At 42.8% G+C, this 23,245-nt stretch overlaps 1 protein-coding gene across 1 annotated transcript in view; it reads left to right on the top strand.

The window, feature by feature from the left end:
- Positions 1–23,245, top strand: part of itchb (itchy E3 ubiquitin protein ligase b) — an 82,025-nt gene that overhangs the window by 13,189 nt on the left and 45,591 nt on the right. The window contains exons 2-8 of the mRNA XM_061973696.2: positions 3,578–3,669; positions 3,863–4,004; positions 15,121–15,245; positions 15,320–15,454; positions 15,524–15,572; positions 15,648–15,820; positions 20,001–20,244. Of these exons, the coding sequence (XP_061829680.2) occupies positions 3,600–3,669; positions 3,863–4,004; positions 15,121–15,245; positions 15,320–15,454; positions 15,524–15,572; positions 15,648–15,820; positions 20,001–20,244 (938 nt within the window). The 5' untranslated portion in view covers positions 3,578–3,599. The remainder of the gene's footprint in view (positions 1–3,577; positions 3,670–3,862; positions 4,005–15,120; positions 15,246–15,319; positions 15,455–15,523; positions 15,573–15,647; positions 15,821–20,000; positions 20,245–23,245) is intronic.

Below are 23,245 nucleotides of genomic sequence, written 5' to 3'. Positions count from 1 at the left end.
GGACCTGGTGAATGACCTGCAGAGAGCTGGGACCAAAGTAACAAAGGTTACCATCAGTAACACAGTACGCCGACAGGGAATCAAATCCTGCAGTGCCAGACGTGTCCCCCTGCTTAAGCCAGTGCATGTCCAGGCCCGTCTGAAGTTTGCCAGAGAGCACAGCAGAGGATTGGGAGAATGTCATGTGGTCAGATGAAACCAAAATATAACTTTTTGGTATAAACTCAACTAGTCGTGTTTGGCGGAAGAAGAATACTGAGTTGCATCCCAAGAACACCACACCTACTGTGAAGCATGGGGGTGGAAACATCATGCTTTGGGGCTGTTTTTCTGCTAAGGGGACAGGCCGACTGATCCGTGTTAAGGAAAGAATGAATGGGGCCATGTATCGTGAGATTTTGAGCCAAAACCTCCTTCCATCAGTGAGAGTTTTGAAGATGAAACGTGGCTGGGTCTTCCAGCATGACAATGATCCCAAAAACACCGCCCGGGCAACGAAGGAGTGGCTCCGTAAGAAGCATTTGAAAGTCCTGGAGTGGCCTAGCTAGTCTCCAGACCTCAACCCAATAGAAAATCTGTGGAGGGAGTTGAAAGTCCGTGTTGCTCGGCGACAGCCTCAAAACATCACTGCTCTCGAGAAGATCTGCATGGAGGAATGGGCCAAAATACCAGCTACTGTGTGTGCAAACCTGGTAAAGACCTATAGTAATCATTTGACCTCTGTTATTGCCAACAAAGGTTATATTACAAAGTATTGAGTTGAATTTTTGTTATTGACCAAATACTTATTTTCCACCATAATTTACAAATCAATTCTTTAAAAATCCTACAATGTGAATTCCTGGATTTTTTTTTCACATTCTGTCTCTCACAGTTGAAGTGTACCTATGATGAAAATTACAGACCTCTGTCATCATTTTAAGTGGGAGAACTTGCACAATTGGTGGCTGACTAAATACTTTTTTGCCCCACTGTATGTGGATATGTTTAGGCCATGTCACGATACACCATATATATGTGGATATTTTGCCTTAGCCTTGAATGAACACTTGATGCATATAATCACAGCAGTATGATGATTCTACATGTCTACATTAAAACATTCTTGTTCATACTGCATTAATATTTGCTTATTTTAAACTTTCATGCAGAGAGGGAAATCAAAACTAAGTCAATTCAGCAAAAGTGTATTTATTAAACAGTTATTAAGCAGTGGCACAAACATTCATGTCATTTCAAAACAGAAAGTGCAAGATTGTCAGAGACATTTTAAAACAAGCTATTAGTGCACTTTTGTGAAGATGTTTCAATAAGTGTCACATAAAAATGAGCTGCATATCAAATAGTATATGTCCTTTGTTGATGTGGAAATAGTTGCTTCTGCATTTAGTTGGTGTGGCACCGAACGGAGATGTTGACATGTAAAGACATCTTCCCGCTTGAAGCCAAACCACCGTCAGACGATGGACCCCGTGCTGTTTTCTTGGGAATTAATTATTCCTCCATTTGTTACCAGATTTACACATTCTTTGTCTCGTATTACCACTCAAACCACACCGTTAGCTGTTAGCATCACAGCTAACGTTACCATTAAGGCTGCAGCTAACGATTATTTTTCTATCGATTAATCTATAGATTATTTTTTCGATTAATCGGTTAATCTATAGATTATTTTTTCGATTAATCTATAGATTATTTGTCCTTTTACCGATTATTTTTTTTTATTTAAAATAAAGATGAAAAAATAAATGTAGGCCAGTTTTTTCAAAAGGCATGGCTTTTATTTACAAAAAAAAAAAAGTATGGCCACTCAGTCAACATTGACAACAACATGACAAAATATTCTGTAACAATGTAGACATTTAAAACTTTTAACATTTAACAAAATTAAAAGTAGCTTATTTGCTTTTTAATGTGCAAATATAAAAGTAAACATCTGGTGCAAATCTTAATATTCTTCAATAATATAAGCATTTCAAAAGTAAAAGTATTGCTTATTTTGCTTTAAAATGTGCAAAAATAAAGATAAACATCCAATGCAAAAAAGTGCAAAACGAAAATAATCTGTAACAATGTAAACATTTCAACAAAAGTAAAAGTATTGCTTATTTGCTAAAATGTGCAAAAATAAAGATAAACATCCAATACAAAAAAAAATATTCTGTAACAACAGTGTAAACATTTCAACAAAAGTAAAAGTATTGCTTATTTTGCTTAATAACACAACAATGATAGTATGATTAAAGTGAAAGTTAATTGTTCGTTTGTACATAGTATATGTAACTGTTAATGTTGTAAAACGTATTTGCACAACTAATTAACGTTAGCGTTTGTGACACGTCTTGTGCCGTGGGGTTCTTTCAGGACCGACAGACTGAACGCCCGACGGCTTTGCCAGGTTTACAATCTTCTAATTTTACACAAAGTATTTTCTCTTCCAACTCTTTTCTCTTTCTTTCCTCGCTTTTCAGCTCCTCTTCCTCGCTCGCTCGTCGTCCTCTGTCTCTGTCTCTCCTCCTCTCTCGCTCCACGTCACCTTCACTATGGCTCCTCCCAGTCTCTCTTCCCTCTCTCTCTGCTGCTCCCCTTTTCTTCAGCGAGAGGAGATTGGATGATTGTGCCCAGGTGCGCGGATCGCGCACCTGGGCACGATTGCGGCGTCTCTCCCGGCGCGCCTCGCCTCTCGCTCGCCGGCCCCGCCTCTCCACAGCGTTAAAGAGGAGCGCGTCTTTGTAAACACTGAACAGGCACGCCAAACGCTCCTCTCAGAGCGAAACGGTGCTTTAGTTTATGAATTTACAACGCAGATACAAATGACACATTCATGTTTTTGTGTAATGATGACAACGTATACTCACGCGGACGATTGACTAGTTGATGGTGATGGCAAGAACGCTGTCGGGTGTTTTCTTTTCAAATGTTCGTTCATAGCCGTTGTGCTGCTATGATAGGCCATTTCCGCTCGACACAGTGTGCATACAACAACGTTATTAGGCCGTTTATTTAAATACTCCCACACTTTTGATGACTTTTGGCGTGCTTTTTTCCCCTCGCTCGCACCGTCTGCTTTGCGATCTGCCATGACAGTAGTGTGACGTAAATATGCGGCGCATCGACGCACAAAAATGGCGTCGACGTATTTACGTAACCGATGACGTCGACTACGTTGACGCGTCGTTTCAGCCTTAGTTACCATGTCGCTACCTCTCGCTCCGCGGGAGCGTGTGACGTTGCTCACGTGTTAGTATGTAAGAAGGTGGGCTTGTTTTAAAGTCTCTGTGAGAAGGAGAGGCGGGAAAGAGGGAGAAACGCATGCAGTTTAATGCCCCGCAGCTAAAAGCAACTGCATGAGAACGTATACTCCAATATCACCATATAGTCATTTTCTATATCGCACAGAGACAAACCCGCGATATATCGATTATATCTCCCAGCCTTAACTTGATGTAAAAAATGTGAGAAGCACTGCTTTATTATACTTGTGAATAAATCCAAACACTTCTATTGTTGTTATGTCCGATGCTAATATTACCGTTTGGAGATGTTTTGTGTGCTGATTTTGTTCTGTGTGCGACAGGCCTTCATCCCAGCCCTATGTCATGGCAAGTGAAGTCACCAGGGCAGCCAGTTCCAATGGTTACCATATAAAGGCACAGCTACAAATCGTTGGTAACTTCACTTCAATAATTCCTACACAACTTCCTTAAGTTTTGTTTTGAAGAATAAGGAAGTATGATCTTCTTAATCCTCCTTGCCTCCGAGGCATAGGCATTATACCTGCAAGCTCATTGTCCCGGAAATATCTTGTGAATATCTACTTACTGGGCTCTCTCTCTCTCTCTCTCTTGTCTACCTGCTTCAGTGCTATCAGCGAAACTGAAAGAGAACAAGAAAAACTGGTTCGGTCCCAGTCCTTACGTGGAAGTCACCGTGGATGGCCAGTCCAAAAAAACCGAGAAGTGCAACAACACCCACAGCCCCAAATGGAAGCAGCCACTCACTGTGTAAGTCAAGGGAGGATGACCACGCCTCCCTCCCCATGTGACGTATTCCATTATGTCTCGGTGCTTGTAAAGATGGCGCAGTTAGAATGACGTGTGTTGAGAGGATTGCAAATGCAAGGAATGTGTCTGTTCCTGCCTGCTATTTGCTGAAGGTCAATTTATTCAGCTTTGAAAGATATTTCACCCGATGTGGTATTGTGAACGTCAACAATCTGTTTTTTGGTGTTGTAATTATATCCCACACAATAGTTTATTTTGTGCAGGATTCAGATACTGTGCAAATATTCCCTCTTATTTAACTGCTGCTGTAAATTGCAGTTCATTTATTTTAGCAGCAATTCAAATTGGTTTTAAAATAAAATAGTAAAATAGAATAAAACGTTAATTTGAAATATATATATATTTGTATATATGTATATTTATTTATTTTTAAATATTTTTAAGTATTTGTAATTTGTTCAAATGTTTTCCCGCTAAAGAACTTAACTGGATAAATATGATGTTATCAGCATGTGAAAACTACCTTGTGACAGCCATAATCTGAATGTACGATATTGTTGCACTAGAATAGAATAGAAAGTACTTTATTGATCCCTGGGGGCAATTCAGCACCACAGTTCGCTCACAATAGACAATAAATACTATACAGCATTATTCACATGTGAATAATATAAATACAGTCTATTATACATCATTGTTCACATGTGAATAATATAAATATATTATACATATATTCTACATTTAAGTACAGTCAAGAAGGAACATATGCATTATACAGTCTGATGGCTGTCGGTATGAAGGACATTCTGTGTCGTTCTACTACCAATTTGAAGAACACAACTGCTTTCACTTAACGCCAGTTTATAGTATTATATATAGAGCAGTGATCACCAACCTTGTTGAACCCAAGGTCCCTGGTCTCAGACATAAACCAAAGCAAGATCTACCAATGTGTCAACTATATACCGTATATATATATATATATATATATATATATATATATATATATATATATACATACACACAGTGGGGCAAAAAGTATTTAGTCAGCCACCGATTGTGCAAGTTCTCCCACTTAAAATGATGACAGAGGTCTGTAATTTTCATCATAGGTACACTTCAACTGTGAGAGACAGAATGTGAAAAAAAATCCAGGAAATCACATTGTAGGAATTTTGAAGAATTTATTTGTAAATTATGGTGGAAAATAAGTATTTGGTCACTTCAAACAAGGAAGATCTCTGGCTCTCACAGACCTGTAACTTCTTCTTTAAGAAGCTCTTCTGTCCTCCACTCATTACCTGTATTAATGGCACCTGTTTGAACTCGTTATCTGTATAAAAGACACTTGTCCACAACCTCAAACAGTCAGACTCCAAACTCCACTATGGCCAAGACCAAAGAGCTGTCGAAGGACACCAGAAAAATAATTGAAGACCTGCACCAGACTGTGAAGAGTGAATCTACAATAGGCAAGCAGCTTGGTGTGAAAAAATCAACTGTGGGAGCAATTATCAGAAAATAGAAGACATACAAGACCACTGATAATCTCCCTCGATTTGGGGCTCCACGCAAGATCTCATCCCGTAGGGTCAAAATGATCATGAGAACGGTGAGCAAAAATCCCAGAACCACACGGGGGGACCTGGTGAATGACCTGCAGAGAGCTGGGACCAAAGTAACAAAGGTTACCATCAGTAACACACTACGCCGACAGGGAATCAAATCCTGCAGTGGCAGACGTGTCCCCTTGCTTAAGCCAGTGCATGTCCAGGCCCATCTGAAGTTTGTTAGAGAGCACATGGATGATACAGCAGAGGATTGGGAGAATGTCATGTGGTCAGATGAAACCAAAATAGAACTTTTTGGTATAAACTCAACTCGACGTGTTTGGAGGAAGAAGAATACGGAGTTGCATCCCAAGAACACCACACCTACTGTGAAGCATGGGGGTGGAAACATCATGCTTTGGGGCTGTTTTTCTGCTAAGGGGACAGGCCGACTGATCCGTGTTAAGGAAAGAATGAATGGGGCCATGGATCGTGAGATTTTGAGCCAAAACCTCCTTCCATCAGTGAGAGCTTTGAAGATGAAACGTGGCAATGATCCCAAACACACCGCCCGGGCAACGAAGGAGTGGCTCCGTAAGAAGCATTTGAAAGTCCTGGAGTGGCCTAGCCAGTCTCCAGACCTCAACCCCATAGAAAATCTGTGGAGGGAGTTGAAAGTCCGTGTTGCTCGGCGACAGCCTCAAAACATCACTGCTCTCGAGAAGATCTGCATGGAGGAATGGGCCAAAATACCAGCTACTGTGTGTGCAAACCTGGTAAAGACCTATAGTAATCATTTGACCTCTGTTATTGCCAACAAAGGTTATATTACAAAGTATTGAGTTGAATTTTTGTTATTGACCAAATACTTATTTTCCACCATAATTTACAAATAAATTCTTTAAAAATCCTACAATGTGAATTCCTGGATTTTCTTTTCACATTCTGTCTCTCACAGTTGAAGTGTACCTATGATGAAAATTACAGACCTCTGTCATCATTTTAAGTGGGAGAACTTGCACAATTGGTGGCTGACTAAATACTTTTTTGCCCCACTGTATATGTACGGTATGTATATTAATGAGTGTGTGTGTGTGTGTGTATATATATATATATATATATATATATATATATATATATATATATATATACTGTATGTGTGTGTGTGTGTGTGTGTAACATTTTTTTAAAAAGACAAAGCTTTGTGGTTTTATTATTGGCTCTAGTCAAAATTTAATTTTTTTCTCATAAAACCAATTTTTGCAGGTGTTTTTTTGTATTGTGGCTGGCCAATGACAAACAAGTCACGGGCCACAGGTGACCCCCGTGCCGCTATTTGAGAATCCCTGCTGGAGAAGCTGTGTATGGCTATTATAGTCCTAGGCTAGCGCAGTACTATATTTGTTCATCCTATGGTGACATATGGGACGCCAGTCAGGTTACGTCAGCAGCGGAAGTAGTAAAATCAGCTGTTCACCTGGCAGGTTTTTTCCTGTGTGATAGAGGCCGCTTGATTGCTGCCCAGAAAGTGTGGGCGCCTTTCTAATGATGCGTCCTCAAAATGCAAGTCCTCGCATGCAGGAAGATGCTAGAAAAAGTCTGATGGGTTGCAACAGTCAGCCTTAATCCATTGTTGCAGCTCGGTGATTCATGAGCACGCCACAAAATGCACGTTGACGAGACCAGCGGGTGAAGTGTGCCGCAGATGTGAGGCTGAAGAGAGAGAGAGAGGCAAAGGGTGCGGGCGAGTTCAGGGGTTAAAATGCGTGCCTGATTGCAGGTCTGTTATTCACTCTCCGGTTGGGGGTGTCACTGAGGTCATAATAATACTTTTTTTTTACTAATATTTTTGCTATCAACCGGTAGGGTCCCAAAGATCATATATACAGGTAAAAGCCAGTAAATTAGAATATTTTGAAAAACTTGATTTATTTCAGTAATTGCATTCAAAAGGTGTAACTTGTACATTATATTTATTCATTGCACACAGACTGATGCATTCAAATGTTTATTTCATTTAATTTTGATGATTTGAAGTGGCAACAAATGAAAATCCAAAATTTCATGTGTCACAAAATTAGAATATTGTGTAAGGGTTACATTTTGAAGACACCTGGTGCCACAAACTAATCAGCTGATTAACTCAAAACACCTGCAAAGGGCTTTAAATGGTCTCTCAGTCCAGTTCTGAAGCCTACACAAACATGGGGAAGACTTCAGATTTGACAGCTGTCCAAAAGGCAACCATCGACACATTGCACAAGGAGGGAAAGACACAAAAGGTTATTGCTGAAGAGGCTGGCTGTTCTCAGAGCTCTGTGTCCAAACACATTAATGGAGAGGCAAAGGGAAGGAAAAACTGTGGTCAGAAAAAGTGTACAAGCGATAGGGATCACCGCGCCCTGGTCAAGATTGTGAAAAAAAACCCATTCAAAAATGTGGGGGAGATTCAGAAGGAGTGGACAGCTGCTGGAGTCAGTGCTTCAAGATCCACCACCAAGAGACGCTTGAAAGACATGGGTTTCAACTGCCGCATACCTCGTGTCAAGCCACTGTTGACCAAGAAACAGCGCGAAAAGCGTCTCACCTGGGCTAAGGAAAAAAAGAGCTGGACTGCTGCTGAGTGGTCCAAAGTCATGTTTTCTGACGAAAGCAAATTTTGCATTTCCTTTGGAAATCGAGGTCCCAGAGTCTGGAGGAAGACAGGAGAGGCACAGGATCCACGTTGCCTGAAGTCTAGTGTAAAGTTTCCACCATCAGTGATGGTTTGGTGTGCCATGTCATCTGCTGGTGTCGGTCCACTCTGTTTCCTGAGATCCAGGGTCAACGCAGCCGTCTACCAGCAAGTTTTAGAGCACTTCATGCTTCCTGCTGCTGACCTGCTCTATGGAGATGGAGATTTCAAGTTCCAACAGGACTTGGCGCCTGCACACAGCGCAAAATCTACCCGTGCCTGGTTTACGGACAATGGTATTTCTGTTCTAAATTGGCCCGCCAACTCCCCTGACCTTAGCCGCATAGAAAATCTGTGGGGTATTGTGAAAATGAAGATGCAGAATGCCAGACCCAAAAACGCAGAAGAGTTGAAGGCCACTATCAGAGCAACCTGGGCTCTCATAACACCTGAGCAGTGCCAGAAACTCATCGACTCCATGCCACGCCGCATTAACGCAGTAATTGAGGCAGTAATTGAGGCAAAAGGAGCTCCAACCAAGTATTGAGTATTGTACATGCTCATATTTTTCATTTTCATACTTTTCAGTTGGCCAACATTTCTAAAAATCCCTTTTTTGTATTAGCCTTAAGTAATATTCTAATTTTGTGACACACGGAATTTTGGATTTTCATTTGTTGCCACTTCAAATCATCAAAATTAAATGAAATAAACATTTGAATGCATCAGTCTGTGTGCAATGAATAAATATAATGTACAAGTTACACCTTTTGAATGCAATTACTGAAATAAATCAAGTTTTTCAAAATATTCTAATTTACTGGCTTTTACCTGTATACATACATATTATAAATGGGTGTAATTTTTGAATTGTGTATGGTGCTTAGACACTTTTAATAAAGTCAACACAGTTCAGTGGGCAGGTGACACTGTTTGGCACATGTATGTTAACTTGATTTTTAATTATTTGCACCGTGGGCGGAAAGGTTTTTTATATTGCTAAATATAAATAGTTATGCGCTTTTGGGTGTAATGTAAGAGACATGTTCATTGACTAATAACATGATTTCATGCCAAAAAAGATTGACATGTATGTTGAGTATTAGCTTCAATGTTACTAAACAAATATTACGGGACATTATTTAAGATGCCACTGAGCCATATTTTGGATAGCCCTGTAGTACATGCCCAGCAGAAAACTGCCTTGTTTTAAAAGTGTGTCCAGTTTAAGAGTATATGAGACTTGTTTCCAAACTGTAATTTCAGTCCAGTACATGCGTGCAGAAATGTGTCTTAAAACAGAGCTAACTAGTTTCTGTGTGGCCTGCAGGAGTCAAAGTTGTTATGTAACAGGTGTTTACTATGCGATGTAACCTGAGTCCATATCAAGTTGACGGGAAGGACCTGCTACACAAGCAGTATAGTTTGTTCCATTTTTGTTGTGTTTGCATTGTCAAAAGCTGCCCCTGCAGTACTTTTGACAGCACCCTTTCATTGGAGCTCAAAATGCATTGTGCCGAGGTTAATTTAGTTGTAGTCTATACTGTTTTGGCGTTTTGCCGCACACAATTGCTGCTATTGTTGTTGTTTTTTTACTCCAAATTTGAACACATAAGTTATGTAATACTGTTTGGCTTCAAAGTTGTTTTACTTTCAGAACTGATTCTCCCATGAGCAACAGTGTCAAGGGAAGAGACTTTAAACACTAAACTAGAGTAAAACTACACACCATTTAAGACATCAGTGTTTTGGAGATGGAACAAAAAAGTTTAACATAGCGTTGTTGTCTTTTTATAGTGTATGCAAATTGTCTTTACGGTAGCATCCGAGCAATTGCATGTCATTATTTGCATTCCACATATTGTACACAATCCATCCATCCATCCATCTTCTTCCGCTTATCCGAGGTCGGGTCGCGGGGGCAGCAGCTTAAGCAGGGAAGCCCAGACTTCCCTCTCCCCAGCCACTTCGTCCAGCTCCTCCCGGGGGATCCCGAGGCGTTCCCAGGCCAGCCGGGAGAGATAGTCTTCCCAGCGTGTCCTGGGTCTTCCCCGTGGCCTCCTACCGGTCGGACGTGCCCGAAACACTTTCCTAGGGAGGCGTTCGGGTGGCATCCTGACCAGATGCCCGAACCACCTCATCTGGCTCCTCTCGATGTGGAGGAGCAGCGGCTTTACTTTGAGCTCCCCCCGAATGACAGAGCTTCTCACCCTATCTCTAAGGGAGAGCCCCGCCACTCGTCGGAGGAAACTCATTTGGGCCGCTTGTACCCGTGATCCTGTCCTTTCGGTCATGACCCAAAGCTCATGACCATAGGTGAGGATGGGAACGTAGATCGACCGGTAAATCGAGAGCTTTGCCTTCCGGCTCAGCTCCTTCTTCACAACAACGAATCGATACAGTGTCCGCATTACTGAAGACGCCGCACCGATCCGCCTGTCGATCTCACGATCCACTCTTCCCCCACTCGTGAACAAGACTCCGAGGTACTTGAACCCCTCCACTTGGGGCAAGATCTCCTCCCCAACCCGGAGATGGCACTCCACCCTTTTCCGGGAAAGAACCATGGACTCTGACTTGGAGGTGCTGATTCCCATCCCAGTCGCTTCACACTCGGCTGCGAACCGATCCAGTGAGAGCTGAAGATCTTGGCCGGAGGAAGCCATCAGGACCACATCATCTGCAAATAGCAGTGACCTAATCCTGCAGCCACCAAACCAGATCCCCTCAACGCCCTGACTGCGCCTAGAAATTCTGTCCATAAAGGTTATGAACAGAATCGGTGACAAAGGGCAGCCTTGGCGGAGTCCAACCCTCACTGGAAACGTGTCCGACTTACTGCCGGCAATGCGGACCAAGCTCTGACACTGATTATACAGGGAGCGAACTGCCACAATAAGACAGTCCGTTACCCCATACTCTCTGAGCACTCCCCACAGGACTTCCCGGGGTACACGGCCGAATGCCTTCTCCAAGTCCACAAAGCACATGTAGACTGGTTGGGCAAACTCCCATGCACCCTCAAGGACCCTGCCCAGAGTATAGAGCTGGTCCACAGTTCCACGACCAGGACGAAAACCACACTGTTCCTCCTGAATCCGAGGTTCGACTATCCGGCGTAGCCTCCTCTCCAGTACACCTGAATAGACCTTACCGGGAAGGCTGAGGAGTGTGATCCCACGATAGTTGGAACACACCCTCCGGTTCCCCTTCTTAAAGAGAGGATATTGTACACAATGTTCCCTCTAATTTGTCATGCATGTGTGAGCAAATGCACAAACTTCCGTAGCATTCAGTGGAGCACATGTGAGCAACATCAGACGTGGACACTGTGGCCACAGCAGCATCACACCTGTCCCAAACCCGACATCATAACAATTTAAATGTTTTACTATAATAATACAATGACAGCAGTCATTTTCATTGATTCAGTGATTTGGCCATCTTACAATGAAATTAACAAAAAAAAAAAAGTTTTTCATGAGCTATGTGCTAGTATTGTATGTCTAGTCGGGGATCCTGCCTTGAAAATAAATGTTACCCCTTTCAGAGATTACATTTAGTTCCTGTAACTTTCTGTCTGTAAAATATATCTTTCTATTAGCATTTATGAAATCTAGTTACTGTTTTTCATGAATAATATCCTTAGATTAGAACCCTTAATAACTGGCAGTAAAACAAACACACATCTGATTGAGGAGTCAGTGTTACAACTAGGGATGTCCCGATCCAGGTTTTTGCACTACCGATCCGATACCGATATTGTTTTTGCATTTCCGATCCGATACCGATACTGACCGATACTGGCCTATCCGAGCATGTATTAAAGTTTAAAGTTATTTAGCCTACTTAGTTGTCAGAATCATGTTGAAAAGGGTTTTAGTACTCTTGATAACAACTAGCCAGCTGAATTAGGGGAGTTTGAATAATACACAATGGTTGGTAACAAGAAACTGACCTGTTTATTCAAGGATAAACACAAAATAGACAAAATGATACATGACAAACAGAAATGGCATCATTGAACTAGGGCTGGGCGATATGGCCTTTTTTTAATATTGCGATATTTTAAGGCCATATTGCGATACACAAATTTTTGCCTTAGCCTTGAATGAACACTTGATGCATATAATCACAGCAGTATGATGATTCTATGTGTTTTGATTGATTGATTGAGACTTGTATTAGTAGGTTGCACAGTGAAGTACATATTCCGTACAATTGACCACTAAATGGTAACACCCCAATAAGTTTTTCAACTTGTTTAAGTCGGGGTCCACTTAAATTGATTCATGATACAGATATATACTATCATCATAATACAGTCATCACACAAGATAATCACATTGAATTATTTACATTATTTATAATCCAGGGTGTGGAGGGGGGCGCCGGATGTAAGTGTCAAAAAGACAACTAAAAGAGTTTGATATGAGAATAAATCTAAAGTTAAAATATAGGGTAGAAATGCACCCATTTGCAGGAAATGTAGTCTTGATTTTCAAAATTTTCTTTCAAGGCTTGCATGTCTACATTAAAACATTCTTCTTCATACTGCATTAATATATGCTACTTTTAAACTTTCATGCAGAGAAGGAAATCACAACTAAAAAAATCACAAATTTTTTCATACGGTGTTGATGTGGAAATTTTTGCCTCGGCATTTTGATGGTGTGGACGTGTGGCACCGAATGGAGATAAGCGTCTCGACAGACGTCACAATATTTGAACAATGATGACGAAAACTGTTTTCGCTGTCGTGTCCGTGTGTCGAAAATTGTTATGCGCTTATTTTTTTATTTGATTTTGTGCGTGGCATAGATTTGCTATGCACAGAGGACGCTTAAACAGTGCGCAATTGCACAGGCGAGCACCTTAGAGGGAGCGTTGGTCACACGGCTGCGCTAGCATCACAGCTAACGTTAGCCATGCCGCTACCTCTCTGCTCGGGGAGGACGTATACGTGACAGTATGTGGCGTATGTTGTGACAGTATGTGACGTGTGTAAGAAGGTGCACTTGCTGTCTGTGAGAGGGAGACACAGAAAAGAGTGAGAAGAGCCTGTAGTGTAATGCCAGCAGCTAAAAGCAACTGCGTGAGAATTCACAGACCTGTGGATGTGTTGAAGGTGTGCTGGAAAATGCGGAACGGAAATTACGGAGCAGCAGAAAAGTGGAATGTATTATTTAAATCGGTGCGTTGGAAAACACGGACCGGATTTTTTTTTTTAAACTGGATCTGGATCGGCATTTTTTCATGCCTTGCCGATACGCAATTTTTGGCAAATATCGGCATCCGATCCAAATATCGGATCGGGACATCCCTAGTTACAACCTGGCATTTACACATTGTGTGGTGTTGGAGTTGTCCGAATTTTTGTGTGGCCATAAAGGCATCACTAGCTAAGTGCCATTAGTGCGTGTGTTCGTGCAGGTGAGACAGAGCGAGCAGCTGCTGTTGATATGACAGATGACAAAGAGTTGGTTTAAGCCTGATTTGTGCGGCAGAAAATGACCAGTTTTTCGAGATATACGTTTTTTTGACTAATGTTTTTGGTGTGGTTACAAATAGTTTTGCTTAATAAAGTGATTAATGGAATTCTTGTCATTATTATCTCGACAGACGTTAGTTGAAGTGTTGACAAACATTATTTTATCCGTTAGGGCCACTCCTGTTGTCACCTGTCACTCACAGAGTTGCATTGCAAAATCATACAGAATAAATTGTAATGTGTTTGTTTTGTTTAGAGTTCAGATGGGATTTTTTATTTTCTGCGCGGCATAAATTTGCTGTGCGCAGAGGACGCATGAGCAGTGCGAAATTGCACAGTTGCGCACTTTAGACGGAACGTTGATTGTACATATCAAGTAGCCTGTCACAGTAAATTCCGTTTTTGGTTGTTTATTAAAAATAATAATAAAACAGGCGTTGAAATGTTGATGCTTATAGCTGCCGGCTGTTTTTCCCATTTAGTTGTATTGAACTTTGTAGCATATTGTATAGTTTTAACCTTTTTTTTACAAAATGGAAAACAAAACAAAATGGCCGTTTCACACCCTTTTAGTTTTTCATTTCCAACCTCCAGTGGAAAAAGTTTAGACACCCCTGTTTTAAATGCTCACAGAGTTGAAGTCCTGCGAGATTTGCCGACATCTGACGTGATTTGAACTTCAAACTTCATAGACAATTTAGAGTGAAAAGCAAATTTTATTTTCACTCGCATACAAAACATTCTAACTTAGATTGTTTCCCTGGCTTGGAGACTCTCCCGAAGGACAGTGCGGCGAAGACACAACAAACTCCCTTCTTGTCTCTCATGGACACACACCTGTTGTTGTTGACTTTGGACTGACTATTGGCTGCACAACATCAAGGCCGCGGAACAGAGACACACTGCAGGTTTACACACACACATGCATCCACAAAAAATATACGCCACACACACATAACCCAGCCCCAATCCAACGCCCTTGACGCAAATCCCATAGGGGCGATGGATGGATGAGCAGCGCCTGAGAGCTGCAGCCTGCCACCATGGCCCCCTCCCTCCCTCCCCTCTGTTGCTAGATATCTCGAGATGTACGTTGTAATATGTATATGTGCTTTGCTATGGAGGTTTTTTTCCCACTCCAGACTGGGCCCCCTTAGGAGCCCAGTCTAGATTGTATTTTTTTTACTCATCCTTCCCCAGCGTTTACCTTTTCCCCATCTTTTACGGGTCGCCTTGTTGCGACCCATCAGTGTTCCTGTTCTGTTTGTCTAATCTTGAACAGGTTTGTGCTGAAAACAAAGTTTTGTTGTACTTGTGCAATGACAATAAAGACCTACCTACCTACCTAAATTGTGCAACTTTGGAGTCTTTTAAAACGCACGTTCGTTGGGATTTCCACAGAATCGTGACGCCGTTCAGCAAACTGGTGTTTCGCGTGTGGAGCCACCAGACCCTGAAGGCTGACATCCTCCTTGGCATTGCCATGTTGGACATCAGTGCCACGCTCAAGTCCAATAACATGATACGTGAGTCATGCATTCTTGAAAAAAAATGGCATACAGACTCGGATACTTGATTGGTTCTTATGTCCTTCTTTTAGTCTCAGATGTGGTGCAGACCATAAAGCTGTGTGCCGACAGAGACCAGACAGACGTGGTGGGAGACCTGTGTGTCAGCTTGGACGGCATGGCGGTTGATACCGAGGTGTTTGCCAAGGCTGAAGTCGACTATCACAGTGAGTCCTCGCTGTTAGTTGTGGGTGAGTGTGAACAAAGTCATCACCGATCCATTTATCGTTCTTCAGTTATGTCAAATGGAGATTCACAGCAGCCCAATGGAGAGCATACACCAAGGTATGAATGAAATGACGGAAACTGACTTGTTGTGGTCATTTTTATTAATTCCGTGCATCTCCTCTGTCCTCACAGACATAGCAGAGACAGTTCGCCCTCTGTAGACAACATAGAACACCGCTCATCTCCTCAGGGGCGAAAGTCAGGGACCGTCTCCGGTTCTCCCAGGGTGTCGTCTGGGAGTGTGCGGCCACGTAGACCCTCCAGGCCTCCTCCTCCAACCCCTCGCAGACCCATCATTGCACCGGGTATGATATTCATATCATCAAGCACACCAGCAGTCAAATGTCAGCATTGTCAAAAAGCAGGCTTCACTACACATCTTACAATTACGCCTAAAGCTCTGCCAATTTTTTGTCAGTGTATACTGTCACCATGAACAGGAATGATATTGTAGACTGAAATGACACTGGCATCAAATTTAAAAACGCTAAGCCGGTATTGATAGGGACTGTTTACAGACCCCCTAATCAGAGTGATTTCTATGGGGATTTGGAGGAGTGCTTGGCTGGGGCAGACAACGTGGAGAAAATTATAACTGGAGATCTGAACACAGATATTCAACGCAGAGATGCGCCTGTCTTCATATCCAACAGCACGTTTTGTAATCTACACGGTCTTTCCCAGCTAATAACACTACCTACAAGGGTGTGTGATTCCACCCAATCAACCATAGATCTCATTCTCACTTCAGACCGGCCTAAAATAAAAAATAGTGGGGTCATGATCTGTGGTCTTAGCGACCACTATCTAACCTTCTGCACCCGCAAAATAGCTAAACCCAAAGCCAATGGCCACATAACAGCCCGATCCAGATCCCTTAAAACATACACCAGTGATAATTTCAATTTAAAATGAGATGAGTAGGATTGGTCCTCTGTGCTCGCGAGCAACCTGGTCGATGTTGCTTGGGATCGCTTCAAAACAGCATTCCTAAAGATACTAAATGACATGGCTCCCGTGAAAACAGTCAGGATCAAAGCCCGCTCTGAACCATGGATGATTCCAGACCTACTAGCTGCCATAAAAGGCAGAGACAGAAAATACTCCGAATACCAAAAGTGTAAAACAGAAGTAGATAAACAACCCAATAATAACAAACTCAATTCACTCCTTTCAACTCTCAAAATTCTCAACAACCAGCTTCCCGGTTGCAGCCAAAAACTTAAAACCAGACTCACCAACATCAGCATCAAGGAGACAAAATAGAGGTAGCAAGCAGACTTAACGTCTTTTTCACCAGCATAGCCGCTTGTCAACAAGCTGTCCCACCACTCTGGTCGCTTTGGTGTAGAACACATTAAAGCCTTCTACAGAAAGCTAGGAGTATCCAACAATGATTTCAAATTAGAAATGGTCACAGCAGATGAGGTGCTTTAAAAAATTGAGCGCGCTCCACCCAAACAAGGCCACCGGCCTTGACAATATCCCCTCCAGATTCCTCAGGGACTCTGCCTCCATCATTGCCCCAATCATCACGCACATAATAAACCTCTCAATTTCACAAGGCCAAGTACCAAAAGATTTTAAGATAGCAAGAGTAACTCCCTCTCTTTAAAAAAGGAAACAAATTGGAACCTGGCAACTACCGACCTGTTTCTATTCTCAGTGCCATTTCGAAAGTAATGGAAAAAATAGTTTATGAACAGGTCGATCGTTACCTTGCCACTAATAAACTCATGTACAAATTCCAATCCGGCTTCAGAACTAACCACTCCACTGACACATGCCTTCTCTATCTGAGCGACCACATCAAACATGAGGTGGACTGCGGCATGGTCATGCTGGGCCTTCAGAAGGCCTTTGACACCGTTGACCACGCTATACTGTTGGATAAGCTCAGAGCAATCGGATTTGACAAAACCTCATCGAGCTGGATGCAATCTTACTTGGAGGGGAGGGAACAGGTGGTAGAGGTGAACGGCACCGTGCCCCCCCCCCCCTCTCTCAGTGAGCTGTGGAGTCCCCCAAGGCAGTATATTGGGGCCTTTACTGTTCCTAGTATACATAAACGACTTGTCATCAGCATGCGACTGTGAATTGTTCTTGTTTTTGCGGATGACTCGGCCCTGCTGGTATCAGACAAGGACAAGTCACAGGTGGAGAAAATCCTCAGTGCTGAACTCTGTAGAACTTGCACCTGGCTCGCTGACAACAAGCTATCCATACACTTGGGTAAAACGGAATCCATCCTGTTTGGGTCCCACATCAACCTTAAGAAAGTCAGTGACTTCACTATAAAAGTGGATGACATTGTTATCACCAGGAAAGATGAGGTCACCTACCTAGGTTCCATTCTAGAGGCTAATCTTTCCTGTGATAAAATGGCAACCAAGGTCATCAAAAAGGTCAACCAACGAATGAGATTTCTCTATAGAATCTCCTCTCTGGTCAACAAAAGCACCATGAGAATTCTAGCGGGAACTCTCGTTCAAACTTTTTCGATTACGCATGCACCTCCTGGTACCCTAACACCTCCAAAACCCTCAAATCTAAACTCCAAACATCCCAGAACAAACTAGTCAGATTACTTCTAGACCTCCACCCCAGATCCCACCTCACTCCTACCCACTTCTCCAAAGTGGGCTGGCTCAGGGTGGAGGACAGAGTAAAACAACTTGCACTGAGCCTAGTCTATAAAATCCGCTACACCTCCCTGATACCGAAGTACATGTCAAACTACTTCCTTAACGTAAATGACCGCCATAACCACAACACCAGGGGGAGCTCCACTAACCACGTTAAACCCAGATTCCCATCTAACAACGGTCTTAACTCATTCTCTTTCTATGCCACGTCAATATGGAATGTGCTCCCAACAGGTATAAAAGAAAGGGCATCTCTATCATCCTTCAAAACCGCAATAAAAGTACACCTCCAGGCAACTTCAACCCTAAACTAACACCCTCCCCGGATTGTTAATAATCAAATGTAATCGATCAAATGTAGATACTTTTCTTATGCCTTCTGATCTCTCTCTCTCTCTCTATGTCCACTACTTGCTGTACCGTATTTTCCGCACCATAAGCCGCCCTGGGTTATAAGCCGCACCTTCAATGAACGGCATATTTCAAAACTTTATCCACCTATAAGCCGCCCCGTGTTATAAGCCGCATCTAACTGCGCTAAAGGAATGTCAAAAAAACAGTCAGATAGGTCAGTCAAACTTTAATAATATATTAAAAACCAGCGTGATGTGGGCACGCATGGAGTCGTATATCAACATGGACGGAGCTGCGTGAAAAAAGCCACCCGGCCTCTTCGCGTAAACTTCCCTTAACCACTCGCTCATCTTTTCTTCATCCATCCATCCCTTCGAGTTAGCTTTTATGATGACGCCGGCTGGAAAGGTCTCTTTTGGCAAGGTCTTCCTTTTGAATATCACCATGGGTGGAAGTTTCTGGCCATTAGCATGGCAAGCTAGAACCACAGTGAAGGATGACTTCTCATTCCCTGTGGTGCGAATATTCACCGTACGTGCTCCCGTTGTATCCACAGTGCGGTTCACAGGAATATCAAAAGTCAGTGGAACCTCGTCCATGTTGATAATGTTCTCTGTCCGGATCTTTTTTTCAGCTATCTTGTTTTTACAATATGCACGGAAAGTAGCCAGCTTTTCTTGAAAGTCTTTAGGCAGTTGCTGTGAAATAGTAGTCCGTGTGCGGATGGAGAGATTGCGTCTTTTCATGAACCGGAAACCTGTCGCTTAGTAGGAGCCATTTTGTGGTCTTTACAGATGTAAACACACAAAGGAAATGAAACGTAATATCCGTGCGCTTCTTCTTCTTCTTCTACGCGGGCGGGTGGTTGCTTACAGTAGAAGAAGAAGCGCTTCCTGTTCTATGGGGGCGGGTGCTTACCTTGGCGGTTGCTTGCGTAGAAGAAGAAGCACTTCCTCTTCTACGGGGAAAAAAGATGGCGGCTGTTTACCGTAGTTGCGAGACCGAAACTTTATGAAAATGAATCTTAATATTAATCCATATATAAACCGCACCGGGTTATAAGCCGCACTGTCAGCTTTTGAGTAAATTTGTGGTTTTTAGGTGCGGCTAATAGTGCGGAAAATACGGTACATATCCTACCAAGTCAGTCCTACGCTGTTTTAATATCCATTTCTCTGTTCTCAATTGTTGATGACTGATGATAGCAACCAAACCTAACCCCCCCTCCCCTCCACACCCCGAATTGTAAATAATGTAAATAATTCAATGTATATACCCTGATGATTATCTTGTGTGATGACTGTATTATGATGATAGTATATATCTGTATCATGAATCAATTTAAGTGGACCCCGACTTAAACAAGTTGAAAAACGTATTCGGGTGTTACCATTTAGTGGTCAATTGTACGGAATATGTACTTCGCTGTGCAACCTACTAACAAAAGTCTCAATCAATCAATCAATCAATCTCTTTCTCTGCTTAGCATCTACCAGCAACAGCTCTGCACCATCTGAAAGCAGTATTGGTCAGGCGGGTTCAGACACACCCGTGCGTTCTACTGTCCCAGGACCCTCAGCAGCACCAGATTCCAGTCCTTCAGGGAGTGCAGACAGGAACTCCACAGCGTCGACCTTAGGGCCCCCAGCAACCAGACAGCCAACCAGCAGCGTTGGCCCTGCTGTCACCTCCAGGGTGCCTGCAGTCAACGCTGGGCCGCTACCTCCTGGGTTAGTTCTTCTTCAGTTAATGTTGCACGCACACAAACCGCCACTTCAATACATTCTGTACCATAGATGCCTAAAACCAATCCAACTGGAACGTTAGATTACCCGTCTAGAACGAAAACAGCCACTTGCGCGTCCAAAGATAGTCCAAGAATGGCCTGCAATGCCCTCCATCTTGAATATGCCGGACCAATATTTATCCCTGCTTTGGGTTTTCTTCTGGTTTTTTAGACGTACAGCGTAGGGCTGGGCGATATGGCCTTTTATTAATATGTGGATATTTTTAGGCCATGTCATGATACACCGTATATATGTGGATATTTTGCCTTAGCCTTGAATGAACACTTGATGCATATAATCACAGCAGTATGATGATTCTATGTGTCTACACTAAAACATTCTCATACTGCATTAATATATGCTAATTTTAAACGTTCATGCAGAGAGGGAAACCACAATTAAGTCAATTTAGCAAAAGGGTATTTATTAAACAGTTATTAAACATTCATGTCATTTCAAAAACAGAAAGTGCAAGATTGTCAGAGACATTTTAAAACAAACTATTAGTGCACTTTTGTGCATGATGTCACTAAGATGACATCAAAACAACACTAAACTAAAGTGCACTTTTTGTACAGAACGCCACTACACTAGTTTAAAACAAATAAAGTGCACTTTTCTGCATGATGTCACACAAGACATTTCCATCCATCCATCCATCCATCCATCTTCTTCCGCTTATCCGAGGTCGGGTCGCGGGGGCAGCAGCTTAAGCAGGGAAGCCCAGACTTCCCTCTCCCCAGCCACTTCGTCCAGCTCCTCCCGGGGGATCCCGAGGCGTTCCCAGGCCAGCCGGGAGACATAGTCTTCCCAACGTGTCCTGGGTCTTCCTCGTGGCCTCCTACCGGTCGGACGTGCCCTAAACAACTCCCTAGGGAGGCGCTCGGGTGGCATCCTGACTAGATGCCCGAACCACCTCATCTGGCTCCTCTCGATGTGGAGGAGCAGCGGCTTTACTTTGAGCTCTCCCCGGATGACAGAGCTTCTCACCCTATCTCTAAGGGAGAGCCCCGCCACCCGGCGGAGGAAACTCATTTCGGCCGCTTGTACCCGTGATCTTGTCCTTTCGGTCATAACCCAAAGCTCATGACCATAGGTGAGGATGGGAACGTAGATCGACCGGTAAATTGAGAGCTTTGCCTTCCGGCTCAGCTCCTTCTTCACCACAACGGATCGATACAGCGTCCGCATTACTGAAGACGCCGCACCGATCCGCCTGTCCATCTCACGATCCACTCTTCCCTCACTCGTGAACAAGACTCCGAGGTACTTGAACTCCTCCACTTGGGGCAAGATCTCCTCCCCAACCCGGAGATGGCACTCCACCCTTTTCCGGGCGAGAACCATGGACTCATTTCAACAAGACATTTCAATAAGTGTCAAATAAAAATTAGCTGCATAATAGGAAATCAAATAGTGTATGTCCTTCGCTATGTGGTAGGTTCCTGCGGACGTTATCTCCTTCTGTTGTTGACTATTTTGTTTCGTACGGTGTTGATGTGGAAATGGTTGCTTGGGCATTTTGTGGGTGTGGCACCAGCTGGAGATGTTGACATGCGGAGTTTCAAGCACTCTTCATTCTCTAGAGGGGGAATTTTCAAATGATGCTACACATTAGCAGTGGTGCTACTTTTTGTAGCAACGCTTTTGCAGCATACTTGTTCACCATCTACCCACTTGAAGCCAAACCACCGCCAGACGATGGACTCCCTACTGTTTTTCTTGGGAATTAATTCTTCCTTCATTTGTTACCAGATCCGCACCTTCTTTCTCTCGTATTACCACTAGCACCACCGCTAACGTTACTATGCCGCTACCTGTCTGCTCCGCGAGGGCGTATGACGTCGCACGCGTGACGGTATGTGACGTATGTAAGAAGGTGCACTTGTTTTATGCATCTGTGAGAAGGAGAGACAAGAAAGAGTGATAAACGCATGTAGTGTTATGCCTGCAGCTAAAAGCAACTGCGTGAGAACGTATACTCCAATATCACCATATAGTCATTTTCTATATCGCACAGAGACAAACCTGCGATATATCGAGTATATTCCATATATTGCCCAGCCCTAGTACAGCGTCTTTCTTTTCTTTCTCTGATTTTCTCTTTTTGGGTTTTTTAGCATTTTATGCTGTAACAGCAAACGCAGGCATTGCGATCTTTCCAGGTGGGTGTTCATTAGCTTTACTGAAAACAAGCGTGCACACGCTTCACTATATATCGCGTCAGCCAATGAGGAGGCTCCTTCATGGGCTCTGCTCACCCCTCCTTTCTCTAAATCCTGTGATTGGATCTGGGGGGGTTGACCGCCAATCCGGGGTTTTATTTACTAAAATACTTAATTACAAGGCACAGACAGCACGCAGGCGTACGATTTTTTCAGAAATTATTACTGTTACGATAAACTGTATGATGGTAATATGTTGTTGTTTTTTGTTAAAGAATACAGTGTTTCCCACAGGGCAGGCATCTATTTGTGGTGGTGTGGTCGAGGGGCGGGGGGTGGCGGCGGCGGCAGCGGCGATGACCAAGAAGAACGCGGAGTTGGAATATAATTACAACACTTTATGTACATATTTATATACAGATTTGAACAATTAGTTATTCACTGAAATATATTTATTAATTGTGGTTCTTACAAAAAATATATCTTATAAAATATAAAAGCTAAAATGTCTCTTAAAGCTCTGCCCCTTTAATTAGTGAATACTAAATAATTTAACTTTAGCCTACTACTACAACCATATTATTTACCAGCAACATAAAGTGAAACAGAGGCAGAGGTGTATGTTTTGCCGTGGTCCTCTCTATAAGGCACATAAGAATATAAATTGGGACCCTTTTCATGAGAAAAGTGCATTTCTGATCTGACCCTGCTTTATTTTTCAGTGTTTGCTGAGTCTCACCTGTTCCCTCTGCCCTAATGTTTCTACTTGCCCGACTTCT

Source organism: Nerophis lumbriciformis, linkage group LG01 (assembly GCF_033978685.3).
Source record: "Nerophis lumbriciformis linkage group LG01, RoL_Nlum_v2.1, whole genome shotgun sequence".
NCBI classification, from domain to species: Eukaryota; Metazoa; Chordata; class Actinopteri; order Syngnathiformes; family Syngnathidae; genus Nerophis; species Nerophis lumbriciformis.
The sequence above is the reverse complement of the archived record's forward strand: the minus strand, read 5'-3'. Positions and strand labels throughout refer to the sequence as shown.